Here is a 27,982-nt window from a genome sequence, read left to right as displayed (position 1 = left end):
GTGAGTTCATAGTCTTCTGTTATTCTTCTTTTCCTGAATGAGTGATATTTTATGTCATAAAATAGGCATGTCAGTGGTATAAATATGATTATCCACTTCAGCCCAGCTATTTATGGAAATAACATGGAGTTGGCATGTCACATTAAATCTGAACCTAGACATAAAGTCTTTCTCATATCTACTTTCAAAATACATTAAAAAAAAAAAAGTACAGTTACTTTTGATGTTAACATGTAGACCAGACTTCTGTATAGAGCTGAGACATGAAAGAAATATAATAGTATAATTTGAGGCCAGGAAGTGAGTAGGGAATAGTGTTCATTGCCCTCCCATTTGGGCTGCAGAACTTGCCTACATAATCATCTTTCCTCCTGTCTTGACTGATCTTTTATAACGTGATCTGCTTTTAACTTGTCAACCCCCAATATCAGCAGCTGACTCAAGTGAAAAGATCCGCATTTGCTTTTTAAGCTTTATTCACAGGTGTTTCCTTCCAGACAAAAGAAAGTATTAGTTGCCTTATTGTCAACAAGTGTTTTGGTTGGAAGGATTTTGGTTGTTTTTTTTATTGTTGTTGTTTTGTTTTTTTTTTTAAACACATTTTTAGTAATTTAAGATACGTTAATTACAATGGCTCAGGGCATAGGTTTCTGCAAATGTGTGTTTATGATCACACTTACGTAAGTATCAACCTACTCAATTTGGCAAAAAACTCAGTGTGCTATCACTTGTAAAATTCATTTTATGACTAAACAACCGAATGTGTCGAATTCCTTATTATTTCATTTACTCTGCCAACTCGTATATTTTTGTTACAAGTCTTCAATAGGTAAGAATTGCCAGTGCTTACCAGTGGAGCATGCAGACTTATAAATACTTGAAAACTGGTGAATCATTTTTAGCTTTCTATGAGTCATGGGCCTCTTGGTGGGTTTTGCAAGTTAACAAGTTTTGGACTTGTATAGTCATAACAAAAAATGAAATCATTGTCAGTTTACAGTCTTATTTATAGTAGTATGAGTTTTTATTATTATTATTATTATTATCATTATTATTGTTTCTTTTTTTAACACGAGAAATTTCAGATTTCATCTGAGTTTTTTTTCCATCAAGAAAATGAGAACAAACAGCAGGGAAATTTGACATATTGATGCTTTATCATAGGTTTTCTTAAGAAATCCTTAAAAAATAAATTAATTTTGTAATTAAAATTTAGTGAAAAATGCTTGACGGAATGGCCGTTGAAGCATCTATGAACTTAATCCAAACAATATTTTAAGTCTCCATAAAAAAATAGGGCCTTCTGAGAGACTTTTCTGGTGTGGACTGGTTTGTTCGTGTTTGAAAAACTGTGACCTATTAACAGTTCCTGGGGTGGTTCTGCACTGCCTCCTGACTGCCTGCTTCCTCATAAAGACAGTGCTTTCCAAATACACGTGCTGCCTGTTGCCATAGCCTTGTAATTTTTGACCAGATAGGGAGCATGCATTTAACTATTGCTCTTGCCTTTAATGAGCTTGTCTCAGTCTAGTATCCCATTTCAGTTGAGGCTACTATGCTGCATTTGAACGTGTGCCACAAGCAGTTGTATTTTGTTGGGTTACGTATATTTTATTGGGTTACTGATACAAGAAGTATGACATGCATTTGAGTGAAGCAGAAGAGTCCTTATCTTTATACTGAAATAGGGTTCTTCTACATGTAATTGTCCAGGTTGATTGTGTCTAATGGAGAAGCCTTCTGAGTCAGTGTACACCAGGTTTTGTAATGCTGTCAGTGTGATTTACCTAGTGTCACCTTTGGAAATAATTTAACAATTTCCAGCAAGCTGGGTACATCACAGTGTCCCAGTGAGTAAGTACAAAAATTGCTTTTTACTTTCTCTAGAAGATGAAGTTGGTCCATTCCATAAATCACAAGATATACCACCAGGAATTGTAATGATAAATTCTTTGAGAGAACAAACAAAACAAAACAAAAAAAAACTGTAGGAAGTGTCCAGATGATGAAACATTCGAGTTCCTAAGAGCTACTGTATTAAATGGCAATGACTCTGTAGTATGATGAATGCTTGGGAAGCTTGGCTTCAGCTCAGGGAAAATAACTGTGTTACCTGGATTTCTTTTTGTTATATTCCCTCTCTCCTCTGAATGAAAATAAACAAACAAATAAATAAAATTAGAATACATTAGAAAGTATTGTTCTCTTCTGCAGATAGCACACAGGGCCTGCTATAACTGTGTCTATGCTTGGCTGCTAACAGTTAAAACTGGGAGTTCCTCAGCAACCCACCTAGATTTGCCTAAATGTGCCCAAAATACTTCAATGTATGCAGGCATGAGTGTATGTACACTCTCTTTGGAGTCCTTTGCTGGGATTTCCTTTGAGTTTGACAGCCAGAAACTGTCTGGCACTTTTTTTTCCCACATTTTGCTCTGTACATGAGTCCTCTGTGAACTATTTTTCCTCTGAAAGAAATATTCAGCACTCACTCCTTTCTGATACAACCCCCCACCAGCTGGTGTAACACCGAGACTGTTCAATAGCAAACACCAATCTATAATTGAAAAAGGGAATGTTACTGGTATGCCAAATTACCTATGCAGCATCCATTGCTGCACACGTTGTAGAAGACTCCATCATCATCATCAGATGAGCTCATCAGACCATTTCTCATTCTTCATATTTGTAAAAAATTTCTTTTGGTTACATTTATACATAGCCACATGTATTTTCAGGATGGATTCATTAATTGTAGTTGAAAATACTTGACAACTTGTAGGGTTTTGTCAGTGCAGCAGTTGCAGTTTCAGAACATTTGGACTCTTAATAACATCAGAGAAAGTCTATTTTAAACTCTACTCTGAAACAAATTCTATCATGGAATCTGTGGAATCTGTCAAAATGAGTATATTTCCTCATTTAAGGAAATAATGCTAGAGCTGGCTGCTCACTGTGTTCTGCAGCATCACAATGCTCTGTGGTGTGGAAGACCACCTCCATGGGGTGAGAGGGTGCCCATGTCCTAAAGTCTTTTATATCAACTGCTGCTAAGGCTGGCACTGTGAGAGGGGTATTTCTTCCCTGAATGACTGTGCTCCCCTATATCCTGTTTCTTCTAGATATTCACAGTGCATTGGTGTGCACTGTTGCGATAAATAAATAAATAAATAAAAAGGCATTGCTCCAGATTTCATTTTAATTACTCAATTCATCTTCTGCTTGAGGGATGTCTGAAAGTGGAATTTCAGTCTTCAGTACGTAACTGTGACAGACTCAGACTTCTGACTCTTAAGTTATTTGAAGTGAGAAATATTGGACTTCGTCAAATCATTTTCTCATTTTCATTTTGTAATCTGTAATTATAGTAGTTGTCAGAGAAAGCAGAATATTAGAAAAATGTTATGATAGATATTAGTCTAATGACTCAGACTAGCAAAACTCTGTTTAATGTTGCAGCTTTTCAAAAATCGCTGTTTTCTTCTCTAACAGAAAAGTATTTGGATTTTGTTACCTTTTGCAAAAGTAATTTATTTTCAGGTGTGAAATGTAAATTCAGAATGTGAATAAATGCCTCTTCTATAACCTCTCCTCCCTTCTTTAATCTGGATACTCAAATATAAACTCTGTCATGGCTAACTTCTTTCTTAATTCAGATTAACCAGAAATTAAAAAACAAACTGTAGATGAAGGAAAAATTATTTAATCTGTGCTAAAAAAATATGCTATGCTTAAAGACATATTTTAATACATAATTTTTTAACTATTAAAGTTCACTTGGAAAGACATATTGAATTAACTGTTGAAATTAAGAGATAGTTGAAATACAAAACTGAGATGTAGTTTGTTTCAACATTTTGACATTTAAATTTTATTAGGAACATTATTATATGAATTTGGTGCGAATCTGTAGGTAATTCCATCAAAGCAGAATAAGTTTTCCCCTAAAAAAGTGAATAGTAGGAAAAAATTGAGCTTGACATTGTTACCATCATATTATTTTTATTTGGCCAAGGTACAGCCTTAAGAAATGGTTACTCAATAAATTAAGGATAGCAGTATCTTTGAAATCTGCCAAGCTAATGATACTAATGTGGAATTAACCCGTTGCATATTTTGCATCTATGTGGTTACATTTGCTCTGTAGGAGAAATACATACATAAAACTATTATTAAGTAATGTTTTTGGTGGTTTCACTGTTCTTTTTTCCAAGCTCTTAAATAAGGATGCCATGCTGATTTATTTTTCCAAACAGGTAAGACTATGTAAACATTATGAAGACAATTATGAACACAGCACAGCTGATACATACAAAATATACTCTGTTGATTTATGTTTCATCTTCATATTTACCAGAAGAGCAAATTACGTTCTCTTATTCATTCAGTGGTTTATCAAGAAATTCACATGCCACTTGTTTTCCAGGGCTTAGTTATTGAACGTCTCGGACGCAGGCCTCTTCTCATCGGAGGTTTTGGGTTGATGATTGTCTTCTTTGCAGTTCTTACTGTGTCTCTGACTTTGCAGGTATGGCTCCTATGTATTTTTTACTCTCACTTTTGTCTGTTTTAAACTGTATTCTTACATAAGTATTTTTAATTGTTTTGATGTAAGGATTTAAAGGTCTGTCTTTTGCTTGGTTATAATTTTGGTGGTTTCAAAATGCTGTGATTAGCTGTATCAGCTTTTGTATCATTTTGTATCATTCATTTCATGGCATAACATGAACTACACTGGTGATTTTACCAATAGTTGGGAAATGTTAAGTTCTGTTCTATTTTTATCTTGTAAAGCAGTCTTCTTCAAGTTTTCTTTCATACTGTTTATTTTAACCTTATTCATCTGCTTGGATGTGTTTGGTGTTTTTTCCCAATTGTGAAAAGTTTTCATGTTTAATCTTTTTATCAAGTTACATTTCTGATATTTTCATTGAAAACATGAAGACCTAAGAGCAGATGTTCTGCAAAGGCTAAGTTTTCAGATTTTACTAGCAGTCATGTCCTTAACTATTTCAAATGTTCAAAGGAGGATTGATAAACAGACCTAAAGTCATTTTCCATTGTTTAAATTTACTTTTCATTGTCATCCTGTTTCCCTCAGTTTTTGAGTGCTTTGGGGATGTAGAAGTGACAGTCTGGAACAGCATGTTTTTAGGTGGTCTTCTATCAGGCTGTTCCTTGCCTGATGTTGTTTCTGTGTCTTAACATTGATCTGACTTTCAAATGTTACTTCTTGGTTGAAGATAGGCAGATGCATGCAGCAACATGATTAAGTTTTATTTGACTTACCTGTATGTGTTGCCCAAGAAAGCTTTACTTTACATACCTCTCATGACAATAAGACTGCCCTCCAGAAGAGAGCTTTTATTGCAAGATTTGTACGTTGACTAAGAATTGCTCTGCCAATTAAGACACTGTTTGATGGATGAAGACATTCAGCTATTGGAGATCTCTGAAGACTGAGTGCCTTCTATTTCACTTCTTTTCAGAAACATCCCGGTCTGTTAAATATTATAGATTGGGTATTGCTCTGAATAATGGATTCAGGGTTGATCTCAGGACAGTTTATATCTCCTGTGTATTTGCACTTTGCTCTCTTAGTCCCTTAAGGAACCTTGGTTGTGAGTTCAGGTGAAAAATCTAGAATGTCTAATTTTGGCAGATCTACAAATCACTTGCTCTGTATTAATGCCCGGGAGAACATAATCATGTTTTCTGCGTAACTAAAGGAATAAGACACTGTAAGAGATAGCTGTTAATTAAAGTTATTATTTAATTTAGTAATAAATAATAACTTGTTTTAGCAAATGTATTTTACAGTGACTCTCAGGATACTGTAGTGATATGTAACTTACTCAACTTCCAAAAAAAAATAGTAAAATTATAACAAAATCAATATTCGCATTTGCTGATGGAAAAAGAAATGGATAGAAAAAGGAACAGGAATCTGTGAATTTCTCTTTGCATAATAATATTCTTATCAAACATTCATAGAGATGGTTAAAAATAGTGTCCTGAAATCTCAGTAGAAATCATGTACAGTATTTTCAGTTCCCATCATTTGGAGATCTGAATCAAGAAATATATATTTTGTAGTAAAATAAACACAGATTACCTTGTGAGGAAAATAGAGGATTTTAAAATAAGTCTGTAAAAGAACCATTTATACCTTGTTCTCTTGCCCCAGTAGCTGCTGCTTGCACACACAACCTCCCTTGTTGGCAAAAAATGCCTTGACTGTGTTTTTCATGTGCTTTGTGCAAGCTCAGATAGAGCTGTCCTACTCAAAGACGGTCTGTTGTATCTAGATGTCTGCCCAGTCTTTGACTGGAGAACTTAGAAGCTTTGTGGATCATCATAGCTGCTCTTTTTACACATCCAAAATATCTAAAGAGAGTAGAAGTGCAGAAACTTCTCCAGATTGGCTTGAGCTTTAGGACAAGAAGTAGAATTTAGAGTGTGGCTTCAGTGGTGCAGGAGATAGGCTAGTATTTTTCTATGTGGATACGACAGAAAGCAAGACCTTCAAAACAAATAACCTAACAAAATTCTGCAGAAATGCTATGATTTTCTAAAATGGTCCTAGACCAAATTCTGAAACAGAAAAGCATTCTGTAAAACATTATCAGTTGTTTGTTTTGTTTTGTTTTGCTTTGACATTGATGATAAGTACAATGCACTTAATATTAATGTCTTTTTTTTTTTTTCTACCAGAATAATGTGTCTTGGCTTCCTTACCTCAGTATATTTTGCATTCTTGCAATTATTGCATCGTTCTGCATTGGACCAGGTATGTGTATATTCTTTTGTGTTAATTTGTATATTAAAGCCCAGGTATTCTTGCACCGGTAGTTAGTTTTATATATCACTTTTTGGAGATAGTATTTTCTCCTTGACTAAAGAATTCAAGGGTAAGACAAGGAAGGAAAGGTAACAGCAATACAGAGTGATAGTAACATTCGTATAAAAATTCATGCATGTGTATTTCTACTTAGCTGTCAGAAATAATCTGATGATCAGTCTGTAATCAGTACCACATTAAATGTTAGCTATTACCAGTCATCACTGTTTTTTCAATCTATAAAAAAATACTCAAACAAGAAGCTAGGTGTTTCATTTAATAGTGCTTAGATTAACAGATCAATGGCAGTAGGACACTGGGACACCAGTGGGGTGGGGGAGACAGTGGTATGTAGTTTCTTTCTTTTCTGCATTTCTAGAGGTGTGCAAGGGACTTTCCACATAGCCTCTTCAGTAAGATGATGGAAAAGATCCCAATGATGGAGCTGTCTCTTGTTTAGCAGTTCTCTGCTGGTTACACTCACTTCAAATCTGACGCCCTTAGTTAACTGTTTCTACAAGTTATAATGAATTTATCAAAGCTTTTTCCCTAGTTTGTTTTGATTTCATGGAAGAGGTGGATACCATTTCACAGACAATCCAGTGTTCCCAGGCTGTAATATTCGTACTTTGCTTTCCTTAAGAAGAACATATTTAAGGAATAAAAGAATAATAAAACCAGACCATTCTCAGAAGTGGAGAATGAAAAGGCAAGAGCAGCAGGAGCATTTCTTACTGGATAGAAGATCAAAAAACTTACACAGACCATGATCATTCTTGTTTCTGTGTAATATTGCCTTACAGGATGCTCTGGAATTCAGTTACTTGATCAGATTTGGATCCTGCAATTAACAAATAATGAAATGTTAACAAAAGTGTTTTGCAGATAGATAAAAGAATTAAATCCAAATTCAGTTCACATACAGAGTGTCAAAAAATGATGAATTTTTAAAATTTTCCCTTACAAACTGTTCTCTAACAAAAGGGATTAAATCACCCCTGTTCATGCGACTTGTTTTGCATCTTCTGCTGTGAACCTGAAAGACTTCTGTTCCTCTGAGATTTCGTTTTCTCTAACCATTTATTGGTGCCTCTTCCTTATAAAGAATGTGACATTAAACATTAATCAACTTCTTGCACATCTTCATCCCTGAAGTTATCTAATTAATTGATTATGGTTTATTTGAGGGAAGAAAATAGTTGCTGATATATTAATGAAAGATAACTGTAATATTTTGGATCCTCTTTTGGAAAAGCTGAGGAAAAATTATGCTACGTTAGAAGAAAATGTGTAAAATACTGGAATATTTCTGGGAAAACAGTTTGCTACTAATCTCTGTGCTCATTCCTCTGCATATGATAGCTGGCTGGGAAAGGGAAGGTGCCTAAAAGGCTTAACTAGGAGCCCACAGTCTCCCTCTTTTTGATCATTAATGCACCCACCATAGTAAGGCTTCCTCCTACCTTACTTCCAATTCTTCTCATAAGGCAAAGAGCACAAGTAATCTTGCAATCCCTTTTTCCTATTGTATTATCCCAGGTTCAGCTAAACTTCTTGTATAACTGGTGTTTGATTTCTAGGCTGAGAGTTATTTAAAAAGAATTCTGTAGAACAGGGCTGCTCTTGCTGTTTCAGTGCCTAATGGAAATCAAATATTGACTTCAAATTTCTTCAATACTTCCTTTCCAGTGTTTTAAGTAGCTTAAATAAATTAAGTGCAGCTACTTGAAGTATCTTCTTTTGTTCCTTCTAGAAAACCCTGTTGAAACAGATTGCAATTTGTTCCATACTACAAACCAATTTTTAGAACTCGCACATCAAGATATTCTTATGTGTATTATTTTCAGCATAGTAAAATTTTCTGTATTCCTCCCTAATATTTGAAATACGAATGAACTGCAAGTATCATTTTCAATTTGTGAATTACTCAAATTATTATAACGCTTGTTTTAAAAAGAACACGCTGTTGCGGACATAAGATTGCCACTTTATGTGACAAAAAGAGAGGAGCTCTGCTTAATTGCCTATGTTCACATTTCCTTAAATACATAAAATGAAATATGCTGAACATTTCAAGATAGATCAGAATTGTTCTATAACAGAAATGTTTTTCAGTGTTCTCATCAGCAAGTCAAGTGTTTAAACGCTTCAGCATGGTTAAAAGGGTAATCTTTTCAGTAAAGTATATTCAAGGATGATAATATCATACTGAGATTGCAATATAAGAAAGTTTCGAGTCTAAGGGATTTCTACAGTTTGTCCAGTTTCAAGCCCCTCATACATAGTGTCATACACTACACACTCACTGCACAGGTAGTACTCATCAGTGATCAGCTCAGCTGCATAACAGTGTAATTATATATATACATATTTGGTTGTTGTTTTTGTTATTAGTTAACCCACATTCAGTTACGCACCGTATTTGTTTTTCCATAAAGAAAAAAGGACATGGTATCATTACTCCATAAGAGAACAAAGAAAGCAATGAGCTGCCTGGATTAAATCTTATCTTTCTGAGAGACTCTGTTAGATCAGTGAAGGTTGGCTTATAGAAAGGAGAATACAATTACTCACAAGTCATGTGAGTCACTTCTAGAACTAATTAATTGATCACTTCTAGAACTTTCTAGATTATAAAATTGTCTTTCCAATACAGTATTTTCTCTCTTGTCAGAACATCTGATGCTTGCTTAATAGCTTATATATTGTGTGGTCTCTTACTTCCAGAATAGCATATGGATGAGTACCATCTGCTCCTTACAGTTAGAATCAGCTGTTACTATAAACTGCGTTTTTTATTTGTTTCAATTTTCTGAACTCAGGTTTTTCAGCTTACAGATGTTTTCAAGGCATATTGCTTAGCAGTGAGTCATTAATGCTAACAGTAGGTACATTCAGGCATGTGAGAGATATGGAATTTCATAGTTTTTAACAGAAAGCAATCTTTCATGTATTTGCTCAAAAATTAAAGGGGCTCTTGTGTTCAAAACAGACTATCTATGATCTGAAAGAGAAAAAAAAATGGTCAAAAGTTGCTTAGTTCTATAAACTGCAAACAGAGATTTTTGTGCATTTGGTTCATTGTGCTTTCTTGGCTAATTATACACAAGTGAAGGCTCTTGATTAAAGAGAAACATATTGCTTTCCAATGTAATTTTTGGTTTTGTGGACAAAATCAGTAAATAGTTTTACAGTTTTCACCTTAAAATGTAGGAGATTCATGGATATGTTTTTCTTGGCCACACATTCGACCTGCCAGAAATGTATGCTTTGTCTGAGAAAGTGTCATCCAATAAAAAGTAAAAAGAAAGGGACTGTGTGCCCCCAGTGGCGCAGTGGTATAAGCTGCTGCTTGCGGCACCGGAGGGCCCGGGTTCGAATCCCCCCTGTGGCGCAGGGGTAGAAGTGCCGCTTCGCTACACAGGGGGCTCGAAACCCAGGAGTTGGACTCGATGATCTCTAAGGTCCCTTCCAACTCGCACGATACTATGATACTATGATACTATGATACTATGATGACTGATGGGATTATCATAGAATCAAAGAATCCTTAGAGTTGGAAGGGACCTCTGAAGGCCACCTAGTCCATCTCTCCTGCAATGAACAGGGACACCACAGCTAGATCAGGTTGCCCAGGGCCTTATCCAGCCTCATCTTGAATGTCTTCAGGGGCAGAGCATCAACCACATCACTGGGCAACCTGCTCCAGTGCCTCACCATCCCCACTGTAAAAGACATTTTCCTTATATCTAACCTAAATCTATGAATCTTAAGTAGATAACAAAAATAAAAATTCAAAACAAAATTCAAAGAAATGTAGTAAGAGTACATTTACAAAGCATTCCTGCCTTTGTTCAGGTTCAATGTCATGAACAAACGCACTGATTAGAGATATTTAGACTGAGTAAATAATGTGCAGCCTGTTGGAAATCTAATTTGTGATAGATTGGCTTAGGTATGGGCAAAGCATCTTCCTTCTTTGACCTTGTGTTCTAGTGATTAAGGAACTGAAAACACTAAAAACAGTTATCCTCATGTTCTCAATTAACAGCTGTTTCTTCACAGATACAGAATTAACATGTTGAATGACGCCTGCAGAATCTATGTACCTTTCAGGAGAACCACACTAAAATCTGACTTAACCAGGGAAAGTGTAGGTTCTTCTTATTTGTACCTGTTTTGATGAATTCCCAGTCTAACCAATGTGTCTTTGCAACAATTGGTGTAAAAGCAAATGATTTTTTAATTTTGCTGGGTGAGTTGAAAAATATTTATGTGGTTGTGCATGCAAGGGGAATTTGAGGTAATTTTATATAATGCTAAAAATTGAGCCTTTTTGCCTTCTAGCCAAGTAGTTAGAAAAAAAAGAAAAAGGCAAGAAACCCTACAAAGCAAACCCAAACAAACAACAACAAATGTAGTATCCCAGGATATGTACAGTTCAGAGGCAGTTTCTTGCAAAGGTGTAGCACCACCTGTCAGAGAGAATGTCAGATATGCTGACATAAAACTACTTGTTTTTGATGCTGCTTCAGTTTGTATAAAAGATTTAAATATTCATTCTCTGAAGCAGAGAATGACTCTTGTGCCATGTGTCAAGAGAGTCACCCCAGATGGTGGGACATGTGGTGAAAAAAGAGAACCAGCAGATTAATTGAGAGTTACATCAATGCTGGCGTGGACTTCCAGGCAACTTTCCCAATAGAAATAAGCTTAACAAAATATATGGTGAGACCCTAAGAACATCTTTGTTTGAAGAGATTTATTACTATTTTTTTTCTTTAGAGTACTATTTTAAGTATGGCATCCTTCTTTCCAGGTTTGAAAAATGGAGGAGGCAGTGCTGCACTAGGAGAGGTTGGACCCATCTTTAAAAACTAAAGAGGAGAGGGGGAGGTGGATTGTTTTTAAAATATTGCTAGCTTTGAGGCAATCCTTCCTCTATAATATTCTTTCAGAAACTGAAGAAGTATTGGCTCTTTCATATCAAACTTTTGCAAATTCAGTGATAGTGGAGGCACAGTAAACTGAAGCACTGGACTTATTTTAACCTTTGGTAATATGTACAAATAACCCAGTGCAGTATTGTTGAACTAAGACCTGTGAAAAGCTTCTTTGCGTTGCTCTTCCTTTGACATCCAGCTCACAGGGGAGTTAGCCACCTTTGTGCAGTAACATCTTTTCTTCCTTGGGACATTCCCCACAAGTTTCTTGAAGTGCTCTGAAAGGAAAAAATCAGATTTTATTACCACAAGCACTAGGGGAAGGTTCCTAAATCTCAATAGTCTTTTTTATATCCATTGCTCTATAACTCAAGCTATCTTAGTGCAGGAAATTCGTGTTGGTTTGGTAGCCCTTCAAGTATACTGATGTGGTTGAAGTCTCACTTCATCATCTTCATTTCTTGTAACAGATGATGCGTAAGTGTAGGCAGTTAGAGTGAAAAAGAGACTTAGAAACTAAGGAGCAGATTTAAGGATATCTGAAAATGTCCATAAGAATGTCACATAGAAAGCTTCTCTGTAACTGATCCTATTTTATATGTAAGCCATTTGAAAGGCAGTGTTATACTAACACACTATGTGCCTGTTCTTTTACGCCTTCTCCTAGAGACCTCATATTGCCATCTATAATCTCTCTGTATTGCAATGTGAAAAATACTCACTGTATTACCAAGTATGACATCATCTCTGTTGTGATGTAGGCTTAGAGCAGATTGTTAGAATACAACAGTGCTCGTACAGCAGTTTGCACAGGAAGGCTGCAAAGAAGGGCTACTGTGAAGGTGAAGTAGAGTTTTATGAGAAAAGATGCTGAGTATCTTCTTAATGCCTAACAAAACAGAAGGTTAAGTGTATGTTTTCTGTTTCTAAATGCATTCTCAAAAGGGAGAATAACACTGAGAAAAAAGAACAAGTTGGCAGCAAATGTTGCTGCAGAAAAAAACAACAATCCCAAGTCAAGGTGCTAGATAGCCTGGAATGAATTTAGAATCAAATTTGGAAGTCAGTTCCTAATCACTGGAGAAGCTCAGGTCTGTATTAGCTTCTAAGTGGAAACAGTGAAAGGAGAAACTAAGCAAACAACTCATACAAATTTATAAGAGGACTGTATGAAATACTGTCTGAAAGAGATGAGGATGGGATTCGACCTGGATTCAGTCTAATTCTGTGCTCCCTTATTTCCAAGTCCTGTGTTGTCCCTTTTTCTCCAGATGATATGCTAGACCCAAAGGTTTTGTACAGTCTTTGCTTCCATTTTTCAAAAGGCTAATGTGCCTGAGAAGACAAACAGTCTTAGAGAGGATTTTCTAGCTGTTATTACATGTACCATGTAGCCCATGATTTAAATTTAGCTTACAACAACAGTACATTTGACTTTGTCTTATATTGTGTAACACCTCAGAAGTGTTTATTTGGCCCTAAATCATTTAGGTATTTCTGTAGGTGAGTAACACTCCCCTTGAGAAGAAATCCTGAGTTTGGTTGTGTTTGTGTAAGGTTGAATGTAGCATGAATTGGATCAGAAGTGAATCAATGTGAGTTTGCATCTATTCCTACTTTCAAAGTTAGTTCCCATTCAGAATGAATATGGATGGGAAAATCATATCAGCAGTATGTTTCTAGGCTCATCACAGAAAGTGGATATGAAAGTCACTCTTTGATGGAATTTGAAATATATATATATATATATATATATATATGGTTGTGAGATCTTCCTTTTCCAATTGTTGCTTTTAATACTGATTGCATTTTCAGGCATCCATAAGAAACTTTAGCAAACAAGACCATTACAGACAAATGTTTCATTTAATTTTTGTCTCTGTTTTGAGGGTTTTGTCTTATAACTGAGTTTTATGATATATACTTGTCAAGGTTTATTGAATGTATGTAGTCTTTCCTAACACAGCTAAATATAGGTAGAGTAAAAACATGGTAATGGTATTTTCAGCATATGTTAAACTGACATTATAGAGTAAACACAAGAGAACTTGGAAGAAATAAATTCCATGCCCTGAGGTGTATCAAAGACATTTTGATATTTAAAGTTTAAAACAGTCTGTGCTCTTATCCTGAATGCCAGCATACAGCTGTAATGACAGCAGAGCAGTTGTGATAGAAGGGTCACTGTGAAAGCCATGAGGTTTCTTCAGTCTGAAATGTCATCAGAGAAGAAAAAAAATCTCAGATGTGAAACACAAAGAAAGGTGTGGTAGCATGCGTGTATACATAAAAGTACTGAAATAAAATTCAGCGTCATTATTACCACCTGAAATAGGCATTTACTGAAGCTGTGTGTATTTTCTCTAGCTTCCCCACTTAGAGTGGGATGTGCGACTTTCCTAATGCTTGTGGCATCCCACAGAGCCATTCATTCAGTACAGTTCAGGAATGTGGAGTTTGCTCAGGTGGAAAAATGTTCTCTTTTACTAGAAAAAAAATGTATCATAAAGAAGCAAATAAATCAGTGTTGTTGTATATCTAATTTAAAATGGTAGATTTGAAAGTTTAGGTTAATTCTCAAAGCATCTTTTATTCTGTAACCATAAGCCTTTACAGTCATTCCAGCAGGCAAGCATCCTTTGATAAAGTTGAATAGTTCCTGCATCATTTAAGACAGTTATATGTATAGAAGCAACTTTTAGTTTTCCTGGTTATTTAATAAATTTTTGGTTTGTTAACAGTTATAAGACTTCTGGGGACACAACAGTAGATTTTAAACTGCTTCCCTAGGAGGAGCTAAATATTCCATACATGAGTTACAATTCCATTCAGGGATAACTCATCTCTGACCCAGAGACATATAAGTACAGTGTAATATGAACCATAAATTGTCTCAGTTGAAGATTTTCTGTGGGTTCTCTGGCCCCATCCTCTGTCCTGTCGTGCCTCTTCATTGCAGCAGACAGCCATTCATCCAACACAAGTTGCCCTATGGGTGCCATTTCAGCCTCCCAGCTGCCAGAAATCAGAGCCTGCCATATTAATGCAGAGTGCCATTTCTTTAATTTATGTGGGCTGCAAACCACAGCAGCAGGAGATCTGATTTACCAATCCCTTTCCATTTAGTGATGGAAAAAGCTACGGCCTACACTTGAGGAAGGAGAATTTTCAACTATTGCTATTAAATCAAGGGGATAAAAGAATGAGAAGTTGAAGGCCTTCGCATAATAACTTGTCTTTTGGTTGCCTTTCAGTAAACAGAGTTTTTGAGCTGTTAAGGAATAAAATAACAGAATTGCTTACAACATGGTTGCATCACCACTGAATTTTGGGGAGGGTAAAATTACATGTCCCTTGATTATATTAAAGACAGGGTTATTTGTTTTGTTCTAATACTTCTTTCTATAGAGATCAGTACCTTTTAACAGTTCTATTGCAGAAGTTATTTAAATTCTTACAATTAGTGGAAGTTCTGAAAATAAAATGATCCTTTAGTATTCTTAAGGTAACTATCTATTGGATAAATGAATTGCTGGAGATGACACGTGGAGTTCTTAGCAGCAGGCAAACTTATTAACTTCCTCCCTTTAACAATAGATTTTAAAAATTATTTTAATTGAAGCCTTCAAAAAATGAACACTTTGACACTTGAGAGCACTCCTCTTACCTGAACTAGCAGGTTTGCCTGAATGATAGCTAATTACTTGCTGATGGCTCACAACTCCGAATCTTAAGAAGTTTACTGCTGAAAAAATGCATCCATGTGCTTTGGGGCTCCACTAAAAAAAAGCTGATTTATTCAAATATTGCATAAGTGACTTATGTACATGATTCACATTAGTAGGGAGTAGAAAAGGAAAGCCTACTAAAAAATATTGAAGGCCTTAAAATTCACAGTTTACAAGCTGTATAGGTACTTAATCAAAAAGCCTTTTTCTTCTATGAATTAGTATAAAATATTTATATTTACAAAAGAGAAAACTAATAATTATGTCGAACAACAGATGTAGAACTAATAAATTAGATCTCATAAATGCAATACAATAAAAATATTTTATTTTCCTTGTGAGCAGCTGCAATGCGCACAAAAGGAAAGTTCTAAGTTCATCTACTTTCTGCTAAGCTTCATGGCCAACATTTAAGTGCAAATGTTCGCTAGTTTTGTATAACAATGAGAAGCTGCTGTAGGAGCCAAACAGTGGGTCTTAATAGCCAGACTAAAATATTGAAGGTGGGAAAATTTCAGGGGAAAAAATAGTTCAGAAAGTCAAATGAAAGACAACTTGAATGAAAGACAACTTTTAGTTCTGTTGATGCCCTTCCATTCTGTTGAATAAAATAAGGCATACTCTAATGTATGTGTACAGCTAAATGCTGGGGCTCATATGAACACATAAACTGCTACACAGTGTTAGACCACAGCTTCACGTGCATTGCTGCCTTGTAATGTCAGCTGCAGATGCTTAGAGGGAAACATGAGAACAGGTCTCTTCTTTCTCCAGAATGCATCCAACAAAGATTCTGGCAGTCTGCTGGATGGGAGTTCTTGGGGTAGAGGCTGAATATGGATCTGCATCTTTAGGATCCAAACACTGATTTTAATGTAGGGATTAAAGTCAACTTGTTAAGCATGTGAAGGTTATTATTTACCCTGGATGCAAAAAGTATAGATTCAGCGGTATAAAGAAGTGTGTGCACATTTATCGCATATCTTAAAGACATGTTATTTATACCTCAGTTGTTTTATCACACCTGGAACTATCTAGATTATTTTTGCATTTATTTGCTCTCATCCAGCAATCCAAATGCTACAGCAGATGAGATTACCCGCGCAGCTTTGCTGTTCACTTTGTGTCACTTTTTAAGGTGTATTAATAATAGCATTAGGATCATAAAGCTGTAGTTAACTGCTATGTAATTTCAAAAGTAGAGTTTGAAATGTTCTAGGGCTATAATGCTTGGGCTAGCAACATGAGGCACTGACTGAAAATGGTGAAGGTTTTGTTTGACCATTAAGGTTTTGTTCAGATCTTTATAGCTTTTAAGGTTCTCTTCTTTCTGAATGATTCTACTTCATCAGACAATTTTAAATCTCTCACTGCAGCAAAACTGATACTGTCATTTTTCAAGTTGATACTAGTAAAAGAAGGACAGCTTTATTTAGGCTCTATCCATTTGACTTTCTGTATGGTTGAAAACAAATATTGGTGTTTGCTGTTGGGCACAGTTAACTGCTTGTTTCCTGTTCTTCATAAACTTTCTCCAATCAGAAACAGTAGCAGCTGTAGCAACAGCTGAATTATTTAATTGGTGGTGTTTGAGACACCACATCCTAAAGACTTCAAAAGCTCCCAGATAACAAACAGTGAAAACAGTCTGTTACCAATCTTAAATGGGAGGAACAATGAGAGACTCTTCTGCCCCAACATCTCTGATTATGTACAACGTTCTAACACTAAGGATCCTTCAGGAGGAACACAGCTTTACAATGACATAATTATGTAGTAATATTATGATTAATTTGTTTGCTAACACATTTCAAGAGAAAAGCTGTCATGCCACACTGAATTTTCAAGTTTGTTTTAGCTTGCATAGGTTCATAACAAGCAGCATTTTGTGCTAATGGGCCATCATCTTGAATTCATCACAGAGAAATCATGCCTGTTTTTTTAGTTTGGTTGGTTTTTTTTTTTTTTTTTTTTTTCCCAGTAGATTATTACAGAAGCCAAAAGCCTCAACTTGATAGGGCTTTTGTCTTTTTTGTCCTGTATCTAGAACTGAAGGCACCTGGTGGGTCTTTATTTAAGGCATTTCCATGATACTACTGATTCTACAGTGGATGAAAATGTAATGGACGGTTCTCTACATTTACTAAAGTAAAAACTCCCTTTCTAAAGATCATTTTTAAAAAAAATAAATTGATATTAACAGAAGTGATTTTAATCAGGATCCGATTATCACTGCAATGAGACTGAGAATAATTATAGAATGAATAATATCATAAAGACTCTTAGTCATACCTCAATAAAAATGTTCATGTTCAAATAGAAGAATAGGAAATCAGGCTTTAATTAAGATTCTGATATGATAAATGTGTCTGAAAATACAACAGATGTTTAGAAGACTATTTACAGGCAGCTAAAAGTTGAATGTATTTTTGAACTGTATTGTATTTTTTTTAGTAGTTATGGGAAATGGTTATGGTGAAAAAAAAAAAAAGAATTATTGCTAATACAGCAGTAGAAATGTAATGTTGGTCTTCATTTTCTGAGTGTTTTGTGATAAACACTGCACTTAATTCTAGGCTAAGCATCCACATCAGGAAAAAAAAACACAAGAAAACCAACATGTATGTGCACAAATGACTCCAAGAAAAATGAAAATGTTAGCAAAACATCAAAAAAAAAAAAATGTATTCTTTGGATTTGTGCATCAGTTGGCAGAATGGCTCATGTCTGGACTGCTGGTTCCATTACAACAAAAAAGGAAAGACTGGCTCTACAAATCTCATCAACTACTGCTTAATAGAAACTAAGATCAAGAAGACTATATGATCATCTAGCCAGTTTTTATGTGTGTTATCACCCACTACATTTCATTCAGTCTCTCAGGTTCTTCCGCTAGAATGGGAGCATCAATTTGTTAATAGTGCCCAAGACCAAACTAACAATAAATAATTGATATGAAGGAGGCATCTTCAGATAATATTAAAACATAAAACCACAAAAGGAGCAGGGAAACTGTGTAAAGATCCTCTACTCAGTGTTGAGAATGAGGTGCGTGTGGGCCAGTACGGGCAGAGAGGACATTGACTGATTTTACAGTCTTTCTCACCGCAGTGCAATAATCTGCAGTGAAAAACGGCTCATATTCAGCATATTCAAATATCTTCAGATTGGGAAGACCTGAATCTAATAAACCAGAACAGTAGAGAAATTATCTAGCTGAATTATTTCTTTGAATAACCACATGCCAGAGCACTGGTTTTTGGTGTCTGTTTGGTCCTCCATAGTTCTGAGTTGCATTATTTACAGATTACTTTACTTAATTTTTCACCAGATACTTGTATAAATTGGTGGGAGGTTTTTCAAGATGTGTTACCAAGCATCAGTCTCAAATACAGTTCATCTTTGCAAACTGGAGAGTTCATTTAGGAACTCAGGACTGAAGAGTTGTTAGAAACAGCGTGGGCAAGGGATGAGTGTAAAATGGAATAGATGATAATGAGCAAACCTGTGAAAAGCAAAATGAGGAAGTTCTGATGCTGAGACAAAGCTGGATTGGGAGGACTGTGCTAAAAAGGGGTGATAAAATTGTCTGACTGGTGAAGAAGAAGACCATGGGAGTGGTATTTGGACTTCTGAAGTTGAATGCACACCAGGTAGAAATAACTAAGGATAATGGAAACAGGGTGTGATAACTTGCATATAGCTGAAACATTTATGAATGAACTAATAGTGGACATTTTGTGCTGGAAGAGCAAGCAGACTCAGAGGTGAATGTTAGGCTCAAATGAGGTAGAAGTCAGAGCAGAAAACTGCTTTCTGCTCTTGGCTTTCAGGTCTAGGTTTCATTAAAAAGATCATACTGTCAAAACTAAGTGAGTTCTGAGGATCTGGGAAATAGGGAAAAGGAAAAGCCATGAAATATTATTACTTCAGCTTCCAAGAGCAGAGCTATATTTAAGAGGTATAACTCAAGTAAAGGAGGCTATCTGTAAATGACTGAACTTACTTTTTAATTACGTAGTATGCATTTTGCCTTCATTAAACAATTTTTGAGATAAAAACAATTCAGTCAGTAAATGGGTGCTCATAAAATTCTGCCTAAGAACAGAACTGAAAAATTAAGAGAAAATGCATTAATTATTATTCAAGAGGGGGAGAAGAAATTATCAGATTGTTCAGATAAGGGAACACTTAGATCGTTTGCACTGAAAAAAATACATGGAACATCTACTTTAAAAATAATTACCAAACTGAACATAGAGGGAATACTATGTAGTTTCTGTTCATCAATGGCCTTACTGCTGTATGTTATACATGTCAGCATCAATAATTGAGATCTGAGATTTTTTTTTTTTTTAACCAGTGATGTTGCAACAGACTATATCACTGTGTACTTGTGTTGTACTCCTTTGCTTTGTTACTTTAACTGATCTAAAGTGAGGTGGTTTAGCTTGCGCCAGTAAAGATCCAAATGCCTCCGGGACTTATTTTCTATAGGCTGTTGGAATAGCAACTTTTATAGATGCTAAACCAAACATAAGTTATTAAATGCAAAAGCCTTTTCCACACAGCATTATATTAAAAGCAAGAATGTTAATATCCATGAGGTACTTGTTACTATATTATTAGTTTTGCTGGATTCTGTATTTTTTATGTTTGCTAATTTGGTTCTATGGTTTGCACTGCTGGTTTGTCTTCGACTGATGAAGCTTTAAAAATCCTTTGTGCAAATGGGCTTTAATCTAAAGCAGAAGAGTTCCAGCTCTTTAGATGGAACAAATAATGTTGTTAACCAGCTATACTGTTTTATACAAGCCAAGTGCCTGTTTTCCTTAATGCTGTAACAGATGAGATCAACAGTTCTCCTGTGGAGGGCTGGGGACATTTAAGAGCACTGCAGCATGAAGCTGTGACTCAGCATACCCTTATCACACATTCCTCTCCCAGTTCTCTAAACAGGATTAGCTAGCAAGGCAGTTGTCCTATCTGAAAATGTAGCACCGTTATTGAGAAAGAGGGGCATATTGTTCCACCAAGTAGAACGTGCAAGCTAAAATAACCTGGCAGCTACTCAGAATCTCTGTAAAAATCAATGTGTTCTATCTATAGGCTCACAGAGACAGAAAGCACTTGCTGCTTATGCTGGGTGCCTCACCAGCAGATCTGCAGTATATTTTTCAGGTGAATCTGTTTGGGTTTTTGTGTTGGTTTTTTTGTTTTGTTTTGTTTTGTCTTTTTGGCAGCTCAGGCTTGGCTACAAACTAACATCCTTTTGTTGTCTCTCGGAAGAATATCAGGTTTCTTTGCCAGCAGTTTTCTTCCAGGAGCTTTGTTTTACTTCCATTGTCTCTCCCCCACAGCTGTCTTCCAGAGCTGTCTTCTCCCAGTTGAACTGCACACACTGAAGCCTTTCATTGAGCTAGCATTCTGTTTTCCAGCCCTATTAGGATATATCAGTCCCTGCCTTGTGGTCAAAAGCTGTTTGGCTTGATCTTGATCTGATCAAGAGCTACACAGACATCTTTTAGCAAAACAGAACATTGTTGCAAAGTACTTGCAACACTCTGTCAAAACATCTCATCTTGAAGACTATTTTTCCCATAGTGCAGGGCTGGAAGATCAGGCAGGTCTTACCGCAATCAGGCTTTCCAGGATTTGCAAGCCCTCCTATTGGGAAGGCATTCAGCTGCCCTTTGAACTGTGAAGCTTGAAACCCCAGTTTGTGTGCAGCTGCCAGCTGGGGCTGAACACAGGGTGCTGTGTCTTAAGCCTGTGCTAAGAGATGAGCAGGGAACTTGGAGTTCCCTTCTTTTCCCTGCCTTGTGGGATGCAGTTTCCATTGCCTCTAGAGGCAGTTTACCAATCTAATAAATCTCCCTGACCTGTATTAGGCAGTTATTCTCTCAACAGTCTTATTTCATAAATCATGTATATAACTAGGACCAACTACCAGTTAGGTACTGGATAAAAACAAAATTGGGATCTCTGTATTTCCTTCAGTTTTCACATTTTCTGCATTCAGACTTCTGTGCTGAAGCAAGTAACTTTTGCTAATCCATATTTCTTTTTAACTGCTTACTGAACAAATGAGTCAATATGTGCATTTAATATTTTGATAGGAAAACGTATTGATACTCATGCAAATGTAAATATCTATTTGAAAATGTCTAGCTTGTACAGCAAGAATATTGTTTCTGTTCTATTGTTCCAGTTTTAAACACAAAAATCTGTTGGGTTGAAACTCTGGATATTTGTCACCAAGTGGCACTGAATCGATGTGTAACTGCACTAACTGCAGAAGAAAACAAATCAAATGCATAGATATAAATGTTTTGGTGCACATCAAATTCTGTCATATATGCGTAGTCTAGTTTCATTAAACCATCAGTATGCAAGGCCTGCAATAGCAATGTGCAATTTCCAATAGAGGTACCATGCTAACAGGTGGAGCAGTCTTTAGTGGCACTGTAATATGTCAGCTTCTTCCATTCTGTTCACTGTAATGCTGAAAACAGCAATGTGTTAGAAATGAATTGCTGTAAGTATTGTGGTTAGTGCATTACCTCTCTAAGTTAATGCTCGGAACCTATTTTGCTAAAGTGTTCTTACCGGAAATCATAATATACATTTTCATTTTTTTGATCAGAGCTAAAATAAAGCTGTTCAACTGAAAAATGCTTGGAAAATTTCCCAGTAGAAACACTATCTCAAGATTCATCACATATGAGAAAGAATACCAGTTAGCTTTAAGGTGAAACCATTTTACCCAAATTTAAACATACAAGGCAGCAAAACTCATGATAAAATGCTGAAAGGCTGTTTCAAAAAGCCAGTGGATTGGTTGGACTGCATTTGGCTGTGGTTTCCAAGCAACCATTGAACGGCAGCAAGCACAGACCAATTAATTCATTGCGTACCTTACAATGAAACTAACTGTAAGGAGCGGTTGGTAAGATGCCATATTGTTGTGATGACTTAACCACTCAAAAAACTGTGGAAAATCCTCAGATTCTGTAAAGATAGAGAATGAGGATCAAACCTGCATCAGAGACAGTGGTGGCATATTCTACAACATGGCTTGACCAATTCGAAGCATATTACAAGCTTCCTAATACTCCATGCACCTGAATTTTGTTCTCTAAAGGACATGGTTTAGTGGGAGCTATTGGTAATAGGTGAACGTTTGGACTGGATGATCTTTTAGGTCTTTTCCAACCTTGGTGATTCTATGATGCTATGATTCTATGCTGTAGACATTTGAGAGCTCCAAGGAGCTGCTTTTTATTTTTTTTTCTTTGTTTTTATTTTTTTAAGCCTTTTCAATATGCTATTTTTACCTTCACAAGATTAATTGATTAATTTTCAAATTAGATTGAAGAGCTTTTGTGATAAGTAGTACTCATAATAAGCTGTAGTGATGATTAATATGTGTCTAGATACTACATCTGAATTTCAAGGAACCTTTTTTTTTTTTTTTTACTAACAATGCTTGTGCATTTTTATTTCCATAACATTTATTCTTTCTGATATGTTTCTGTCCTGAGCTTTTTTTTTTTTTCATTTTTGCCTCTGGCTTTTTTCCTCTCTTCTACAATGTGTATTTTCTCAAATGGATCTAGAACAGCATTTTTATTATACTGACAAGAACAGTAACACCTCTGTAGACTGTCCTACAGCAAAGGCATGAGAGAATAAATGATCATAAATAAATAAATTCCATGGTTTCTATGTATCCAATCATTCAGTTCATCTCTGTGAGAGGCAGGTGCTCTGGCAAACCACTGCCTCACGTGACATTTGAGACCTAAAACAGATACTAGCAGGACAGGTGTGATTGTTATTTTGCCTGCCATGGTTTAGGATATGAACCCCAATCCCAAGTATATGACAAAATAGGCATTGTAAACTAGAGAGGACTGATAGATCAGCATTACTTGAATTTCAGTGAGTTATGCCTGTTTGGCTGCTTGTTCTACATGGTCAAAGTAGTAGTGGTCACTTTTTTGATCAAAGAATTTGGATACTACTTGTGACTTGTGGAAAGACTGGGGCACAGATGGCCCAAACTCTGTATTTCTGTTACCTACATATAAGATAGGAATACTTACTTGCTCTACATATTTTTCATGTGTAATTTGTGCTGACAGTCTTTGGGACAGAAAGTTGAACTTGCTACAGTTGTAAATATATTCTCACAAAAAGTCATACTAGTTGATAATGGAGTGACATTTACTACTGTATAATCTAGACTTTTTCTCCATCACTTTGCCTTTCTTTTACGCACATTATCATGGTCTCTGCATATGAAAGATCTGAAATGGAGGAATATCTGACAGTGTGTCAACTGCATATCCTGTTTACGAGTCACTATCTCCTACTTGTTAGAACAGTTTCTAGTGTATGTGTTTAAGTGCAGTGGCTCGAAGCACAAGGGGCTGCATGACAATGCGTCACCATACAGCACTAACATGTGTGTTCACAGCTGTCCTTCGGGAAGGGAATATGCAGTCTGCATTCAAAGAGTAGAACAAAATATAAGCACACAGATGAAATAAAAACATGTAAGGGGAAGACCTTATGGACATGTCTTCCCCTGGAACATGGACATGTCTTCCCCTGTCCCCTGACCCTATGGACAGTCTTCTATAATGTCCTGAAATTATCTTGATTTTGATTGTTTATATTAGCTTGTTAAAATGCCTAAAACAGTGAAAGGACTTACATAAGGGATGAGTATTGGATCTTAGGGGACAGACTCTTCAGCATGGTCTGTGGTGACAGAACAAGGGGAAATGGTTTCAAACTCAAAGAGGGACGATTTAGGTTAGATATAAGGAAAAGTCTTCTATAATGAGGGTAGTGAGGCAGTGGAGCAGGTTGCCCAGTGACTTTCAAGGTTGCCTGGAGACTTTCAAGGCAAGGCTAGATAAGGCCCTGGTAAACCTGATCTAGCTGTGGTGCCCCTGTTCATTGCAGAGGAGTTGGACTACGTGGCCTTCAGTGGTCCTGTCCATCTCTAAGGAGTCTATGATTCTATGATCTTACCTAATAAGCCAAGTGATAAGTGATAATGCAGAAAAGGAGGCATAATAACAAAGGCAGACATGAGGTTCTCAAGTTAGAAATTAGTAGCAACAGATTACTAAAAACATGACTAATGTTATGAGACTAACATTTTTCCAAACAGCTACAAAATAATCCTGCAAGCAAATTGTACATGTCTAATTAACTATAATAAGTATCCAGTCAGCAATTACAATTCATGCTTTATTCTATGAAAATATTTCTATAGAAATACTGCACTGAAAATAAAGGAAGCCAGCGATAAATTGTGACTTTCAGATCTAGACAGCTGTTCCCCGAGGGTTATTGTCAGACCAACAACATGCCAGTGCTATACAAAATAGCCCACTGCCTAAGTGGAAGGAAACGTGAGTGACAAATGTGGTATTCAACAGAGCTTGGTATTATGGAGGTCAGAGTCCTTGGCTGATGGGAGGAATAGACCTTGCCAGAAGTACCAGCTAGTAAGGGAATGTGTTAAATAAATATCAATGAAAAATGTGCCTACAGAGAAGAAAATGTTTTGCTTTTTTTATTACTGAAATTAAGTAGGCAATAACTATCCAAAAATACTATTTGATATCTTCAGAGCCATCTTTCTAGTTTCTAATGCACCTAAAAAGAGAACTGCAGGATGGTGTTTGTTACTAAAATGTGAAATACAGAGTGTGTTTGCCTCTGTTATTAAAGAAGCTGTTAGTAGAGGACGTTTACTAATGCCATCACTTTCTTGGACCCTGTTCCAGGTGGGATCCCGTTTGTCCTCACAGGAGAGTTTTTCCAGCAGTCTCAGAGGCCAGCCGCATTCATGGTAGCTGGGACAGTCAACTGGCTCTCCAACTTTGCAGTCGGACTGCTCTTCCCTTTCATTCAGGTACTCATGCTCAATCCTTGATGTGCTACACCTGTTTGCTGTAGCATATAATGTTTGAATAGTGATTTTCTGGTAATAGGAAACGTCTTTTCATTGAAGTGAATGAAAATCCTGCTGTGTTTACGATGCATTTTAATTGTGCTACCCTTATATCATCCAAATGTCACAGGAAAAATTATCCTGTGAAAAAATTAGCAAATATTTTAGCAGTGAACAACCCTAAATGGCAAGTTACCAACAGAAGTGCTATAGCAATGCAGTCTGATGTGATGGCTGTGTTCGTAAGTCAGACTGTCCTTGCTGCCTGCAGTCATTGTGCCATCCAACTTCAGGTTTATCTGATGCTATGAGAATCCTTATTATTCTCTTTGGTGAATAAATTATCTTTGGTTTTCCTTCTGTCTGAGCTTCCTTAAATGGTTCCTTCAAGCTGCACTTACTTTCTGCCACCTTTCTCAAGCTCACATAAGCTTCACTTGCAGTGGGTTGCTTCTTTATTTCCTCAGCTGATCTATTTGCATGGAGGATTGAGGCCAGTTTCACCAAGAGCTGCCCAAAAACTAGCATTTGTATTTTAACAGCATGTACTTACTGTCCAAAAAACCTAAAATTTTAAATAAAAATAGAATAAAATGTACACAAAATAGCATTTCCCCTGCTTCCTACAAATGCCTCATTACAGTTGATGTACAGCCATCTGCCGAAGGAGGCTTATAGCAGATTTTCATCCAAAACCACACTGATGGCCTTTTCCTGACCGTGAGCTTCTCCCAGGACCACCCCCAATCTCTGAAGATCTCATGAGAGCTACTTGTCTATCTTCAGTATTTGCAGATACTGTAAAACTATGTCTTAGTCTAAGCCTGTATAAGTTAACTATCATTTGAGAGTGAAACTGCTTTTATTAAGTAGTTCTGTTGGAAATCATCTGTCTGAAGGAATTTATAGGAGAACGTGAAAGAATTACAAAATCTGACCCTTGGTCTACATTTGACACAATTTAAAATTTCTTTTAAAAGGAAAATGACTTTAATCATTTTGATTACTTGGATCACCTTCAAAAGTTAACATGAGAATAAAGGCTGTCATTCTTCCAAACTGTGCTACTGTTAACATTAACTTCAATTCCACTTCCCAGAGATGTAAGTGTTAAGGGTTTGTTTTAATGCTTAGTGAAGTCTGTGCGTTCTTCACCAGTTTTATAGCTCAGATAAAGGACTTGCCAGTTCAGACTTTTCAGGTGAGATATTCAAAAGAAGGTAGAACTGACATCATTAATTTCCCACGGAGGTCATTGGAACATCTACCAAATTCAGCAGAGAAACAATTAGAAAAATCCTACGTGTTTTTGAAAACTTCACCTTAGTCACCAGCATCAACATGAATTTACTCAGCTCAGGATTCTCCCTGTAATGTAACCTTCTGCTAACCCCCTCAATAGGTCTGCTATTTAAAAAGGTCCTCAGTAAATTCAAATATAAAGGCAAACTACATTTTCAATTTATTTCACATACACATTAATGCTTTTTGAGTGTTTTTGTATGCATCCATATGAATTTTGCTATTGCCATGGGAAATTTATGATTTTGAATCATAAAAAGTTCCCTTTATATGATTACAGGAATACCAGTTTAGTTTTAATAAAGAGATTTAATACAGAGATTTTGGATCTTAAAAAGTAATTTTAAAAACAACCTAAAGATGAAAGCAGTGTTATTCAGACTATCATTTTAAAACCTTTTTCACAAGATCAAACTATAACATCTCCTCATTCCCTAACTTTCTCTTTTCTTTCTGTTTCAGTCACCTTATTTTCAGAATTCATCTTGTGTTTCACCTGACCCTTTATAGAGTGTCAGTAGCCTCTCCTTAGCTTATTTTTGCAATTCTGAGACAGAAAAAAAATCTTTAAAATGTCTTAATGGAATGAACGAATAATCCTCTCTGTGTATTTAAGTGCTAATCTGATTGCTTGAGAAACAGCATTTCTGTGATCACTGGCACGCTTCTACAATATTATCCCAAACTCCTGGGGAAAAAATACATATTAACATTAGAGTTATTTAAAAAATCACCTGGTAGTTAGTATTGCTAAGGCCACCAGTTAATTAGTGTGCTCAGATTTTCTCCTCTCAACCATCTGTAAAAATACATAATAAAATAAAACACTGGCTTGAGTCATACATGAAAATGTAATGAAACGTGAAAATCCACTATATAAATCAATTTTTCCAATGTATTTAAAATGTAGCTACAATTCCAATCCCCATCACTGCCTGTTTAAAGCATTGTTTGTGCAGTCAGAACTGAGCTTAAAATTACAACTGACACTGTAATGAATTTACAAGAAGACCCAATATTGTGTGATTAGTAGGTCTCAAACTGCACATTTTATTGAATTGTTTTAGTCTAAAATAAAATAATTGCAGAACAGCTACTGTATGGGATACATACAGAAAAATTATAAGAGGTCTGATTTTGGTCCAAATGTGTTTTAGACTTGTGTTCAACACAAAGCTTGATCTTTTGAAAT

General features: G+C 36.0%; 1 protein-coding gene across 1 annotated transcript in view; it reads left to right on the top strand.

Moving 5' to 3' along the window:
• Window positions 1-27,982, top strand: part of SLC2A9 (solute carrier family 2 member 9) — an 83,554-nt gene that overhangs the window by 44,180 nt on the left and 11,392 nt on the right. Inside the window, exons 9-11 of the mRNA XM_072335099.1 lie at window positions 4,427-4,528; window positions 6,715-6,790; window positions 25,322-25,449. Coding sequence (XP_072191200.1) covers window positions 4,427-4,528; window positions 6,715-6,790; window positions 25,322-25,449 — 306 coding nt within the window. The remainder of the gene's footprint in view (window positions 1-4,426; window positions 4,529-6,714; window positions 6,791-25,321; window positions 25,450-27,982) is intronic.

Source organism: Excalfactoria chinensis, chromosome 4, assembly GCF_039878825.1.
Source record: "Excalfactoria chinensis isolate bCotChi1 chromosome 4, bCotChi1.hap2, whole genome shotgun sequence".
In the NCBI taxonomy this organism is placed as follows: domain Eukaryota; kingdom Metazoa; phylum Chordata; class Aves; order Galliformes; family Phasianidae; genus Excalfactoria; species Excalfactoria chinensis.
This window is presented reverse-complemented; position numbering and strand designations above follow the sequence as displayed.